The 4,639-nt window shown below is 30.3% G+C and overlaps 1 protein-coding gene across 1 annotated transcript; it reads left to right on the top strand.

The window, feature by feature from the left end:
* Window positions 1–628: 628 nt before the first annotated feature.
* Window positions 629–4,044, top strand: LOC123296347 (splicing factor 45-like). Its single transcript, XM_044877809.1, has 3 exons — window positions 629–1,348; window positions 2,905–3,458; window positions 3,986–4,044. The coding sequence occupies exons 1-3, from the start codon at window positions 660–662 to the stop codon at window positions 4,042–4,044; spliced, it is 1,302 nt and encodes a 433-aa protein (XP_044733744.1). The 5' UTR covers window positions 629–659.
* Window positions 4,045–4,639: the final 595 nt, after the last annotated feature.

Here is a 4,639-nt window from a genome sequence, read left to right as displayed (position 1 = left end):
CGATACACTACTTTAATTATAGAATTGTATGGATGCAGATATAATTGTATGGATTGCATTAAAGACTTACATTTAAAATTTAATATTATTGTCTCACAAATTTAAATAAATAATTATGATAATTTATATTTGGAAAATAATATTTGTGCAATTTGATTTCTTATTTTCACAATTTTTAATGCAATAAGTTTAATTAATTCGTGTTTTTCAATAATTTAAATTTGACATTTCTATAACATTAACATGTAAAGAACTGCAAATTAGTCATAACAGCCCCCTTTAACTCCAAAATTTTTCACTGGAAGCGCTGGCATCGATTTTATTGTCCCTACCATGACTACGCACACAAAAAATTATTTTAGCAAATACACTCGTTTATTAGTTTTGTAAAATCTCTTATTTTTACAAAACTTAAATCAAAACAAATATTTTGTTTTTGTTTTCTTTTTTTTTGACAAATAATATTGACAACATTTTGGATTTTAATTTACATTCAGTTTCAAAATTCAATTAAAACCGCTAAAACCGTATTTAGTATTTTAATTTTATTCAAACTATTTTGACCAAATCGTAGTAGTCTGAGATATTTTTCGATCTCGTTGTTATGGTAACCATGGTAACCACAAATTTGGTTAAACATCAAATCTGAAACAAAAAAAATGTCTTTGTACGATGATTATGAAACATTAAAAAAATTACCACAAAATCAAAAACAACAACGGGTAAATAATCCAAGTATCAAATTTCTAGAATCACATTTACGTTCAAAAAAAGCACTTCATAAAAGCTCACATAATAAATCAGCAAAAAATATCTCAACACTTGCTCCAGTCATCGATTTATGTAAGAATAACTCAAGTTCACCAAATTCGTCCCATAAAGATAAAAATTCAATGGCAAATGCAAACAATTCATTTTATTTGGGAGTACAATTTGATTGGGGCTACGAAGATGAATATGACCCAGCACATCCTTGTGATTATTTTGAAGTACGAAAAGAGTTGCAAATATGGCACGAGAATCAGGAAAAAATGAAAGCTTTTTTGAAAGCGGAAGCAGTTCGGCAAGAAATTTTGAAAGCGAAAATGCAACAAATCAAATCACCTCCTGCCAAACTTCAATTAAGCCCAATCAAATCACCCCCTGCCAAACATCAATTACCCAAGAATTTCTTGAGTAATTATGGATACGATTCTGATGATAATTCTGGCGATGAAAATGGAATAATAAATTTGGGACAATCGAATCAACATCGAAAAAGGGCTGAAATTGCACCACCATTCAGTTTAATGGAAACATCACAATTTATTCAAAAAGATTTGAATACGGCGAATTTACCACGAATGGGGTATGTTATAAAAATTGAATTTTGTAGTTTTATACAAGCTGTGTTTGGAGACTTCGTTTTTGTGTGTAACCGAATCATTTTGTAGGCATTTTTACAATAAACATAATTTTTTTTCAAAACGTCCTCATAATATTCGGGACAGAGTACGATAACAGTGGCGCTATGATTTGACAACTGATTCTTATACAGGGTATCCTTTTTAAGTTGCCATATGCTGGAAATTCGAAAAATAAGTTTTATCGATAAAAAATGCTTCAAGCATAGAGTGTTGGGTGTGTAGGCGCACGTCTTACGCAAACATTTTTTTACCCAGGTTTACAAGCTCAATGAAAAGCTCATTCTTCTCCATAACTGGTAATCGATAGATGATCACTTTAAATTAGAAAGTTATTATTGATTAGAAAATAACATTTTTTGTACGAAACATTTTTCCGTAAACCGTACAATTTAAACAAAAACAGACTGAAAAGTTCTACCCTAAATTGTTTTTCACATCGGAATTGCTATTTCGTATAGTTTTTTCTGCCAAATCTAGGCATTTTTCGAAAACAATTTACCAATAAATCCAATAAAAGTGGTTTATTTTTCTATAAAGACCATTTTTGTTCAAATTAAATGAACAAACGCACAAAAAGTTTCAAACAACATATGTTTGCATATTTATAAAGAATAACTTTCTGTTTTTAAGTGTTCATCTTATGTTTGTCATTTACGAATGAAAGTTAAATTTTTATTGAATCTGAAAACTTTTAAATTAAAACTAACGTTTTTCGTTTGAAGCATTTTCCTCGATTATCGAGTTTATCGAGTTTTAAACATATGTCAACTTCAAAAAGCATCCTGAAAATAAAGGATACAGTTTTGGAAATTTCCGCTTCGTTTTCTAATTATTGAAAGTTTTATTTTCATATATTTTCCATTTCCAAGATTACGATTTACATTCGCTTTTTTTTTAGAAAAACGATTTGGCACCAAAATGCTATATAAAGCTATAAATGCGTCAAAATAAAGCTAATGAACTCTTTTTTCACTATATTGCTTGGTCTAGGTTCTAAAGTGTAAAGTCTTGGCCTGGGGTATAAATTGGATAATTTCGTTAATAATTCAAAGTTAGTTTTTTCAATATAATTCGAGCATTTGTAGTTTTTACCAAATTCAACCCAAAAAAATTGGCCGTAATATGAGATTACAAGTTGTACTTTAGGGTTCTATTACTCGAAAACCAAGTAAAAAATCGAAATATGTTATCTTTTCGCTTTATGTGGCTCTAAATCGGCAAAATCCATCTCCAAGTCGTGGCGCTTCGGTTACCATACTCGAGCTAATATTCGAACTGCGGCATCTTAAATTTGTATATTCTTTTAAAGTTTCTAAAGGATACAGAACGTTCTAAAAAACAGAACTTCCAGAATTAAATAATCAGGCTCAAAAAACTGAAATTAACGCTGCGAAGGAAAAAATGTTCATAAGAAAGCCATTGGATTAAACTCCTATTTTCATTTTCAACGAAGTTCTATTTTCGATCTAAAACTTATTGTTAATCAAAATATTTATAGAGAAGTTGTAGCTGCAAAAATAATGGCAAAATATGGATTCAAAGAAGGCCAAGGATTGGGAAAAGATGAACAAGGTATGTCCACTGCACTTCAAGTTCAACGTACAGTCCGGAATTGTGGACGAATTCTCCATGAAAAAGATTTAATGCCTCCACCAACTTCTCAAAATACCCGCGTTCAAAAGTCGTCCATTGAAAATTCCTCTTCAAATACATCCAATAATAATGATCCATCAATGATGAACGAGTTACTTAAGAACCCAAGTAAAATTGTCCTACTTTCAAATGTGGTTGGACCTGGTGAAGTTGACAATGACCTGGAAACTGAAATTCGTGAGGAATGTAAATCAAAATATGGGGATGTTGTCAAAGTTTTGATATTTGAACGGAGTGCAACGAAAGTTGCTGATGAAGAAGCTGTTCGGGTTTTCGTAGAATTTAAACGACCCGAACAAGCGATGAAAGCGATTGTTGGTTTAAATGGGCGATATTTTGGGGGGCGTACAATTAAAGCGAATTTTTACAATGTGGATGACTATTATGATTATAATTTAAGTGAAAATGTATAAACGAAAAATAAATTAATTGAATAATAAAGCGATTTTCTTTTACTATTTAAGGTAAAACCCACTTTTCTAAACATTTGAGTTTTTTTTCACACACTAAGAATAGGGCTTACTATTAAATCTCAGTTTCAGAAATTTCGACCTTTTAAAACACGAGATAATTAATGCCCAATTTTGACAATTTACGTCAAAACTAATATCTCGAAAACAAAACGATGTGGAGACAATTTTTTTTTCTAAAAACATTTCTTTCAACTTTCCTACTTTTTGTTTAATTCTATCGAGAGACTTTTTACATGCTAATTTGCAGCTGATTATCTCGCAATCTAAACGAACAAAAATTTTGCAACTTCGGTACCTCACAGCTAACATTATTCTGTGAAAAAAATAGGTCAAATCTGTTGACATGCTGGAAATATCTTTAAAAAAGTATGAATTTTCAAAGATTGCAACTTTGGCTCGAAGGACCGGTTATTAGTGCTAATCTATGCAAAAATCATTCTGTTTATTGAATAGCAGCAATAAGACTACAGTCAGTATCCCAAAAATTAACGAGTTTATCGACTGAAAGTTAAACACTGGACTGCGTTATTTATTTCGGTAGCGTTTAATTATCGTGGCTCAACGATCGAAATAAAACTAAAAATAATTCGCTTAATCATTTAAAAAGATGACAATATTTATAGCATAAATGTAATAAATATTGCCTATAAAACATAATAAAAAGTGGGTATTTTTTATAAATTTTTATTATATATCGAACTTCGAATATAATATCAAATTTATGAGCTCGTTAAATAGTTACACTTTCTATATACATTCGAACTTCATTATTCGAGAAAAAAATAACAATTTTTATAAGATTATTCCCACATGTGCCTTCTTCGAAATCGAACAAATCATGATTCGATAGACCGATATCTAGTCCGAAAAATGAGTCGTTATAGTCTAAGATCCCAATTAGGATCGACCTTCACCCATCTCTTTACCGAATGAAAGTTATTTTTTATGAAATATAAAACGTTAACAAATATCCCTGCAATGGGTTGCCTAAAAAAATGTGGTCCAGACTACTTTTAGTGAAAATATCAAGAGTAAAATTTTTTGAAATTTTTCACTGACTTACATATTTAACGAATATTGATCTACTCGAAAGTAAAAGCCATAAAG

Source organism: Chrysoperla carnea, chromosome 3, assembly GCF_905475395.1.
Source record: "Chrysoperla carnea chromosome 3, inChrCarn1.1, whole genome shotgun sequence".
Classification (NCBI taxonomy): domain Eukaryota; kingdom Metazoa; phylum Arthropoda; class Insecta; order Neuroptera; family Chrysopidae; genus Chrysoperla; species Chrysoperla carnea.
The sequence above is the reverse complement of the archived record's forward strand: the minus strand, read 5'-3'. Positions and strand labels throughout refer to the sequence as shown.

Coding starts and splice junctions, on each gene's coding strand:
- LOC123296347 (XM_044877809.1), top strand. CDS start 660: ATGTCTTTGTACGATGATTATGAAACATTAAAAAAATTACCACAAAAT. Junction 1,349..2,904: donor GCGAATTTACCACGAATGGG/GTATGTTATAAA, acceptor AAATATTTATAG/AGAAGTTGTAGCTGCAAAAA. Junction 3,459..3,985: donor CTATTATGATTATAATTTAA/GTGAAAATGTAT, acceptor TTTATTGAATAG/CAGCAATAAGACTACAGTCA.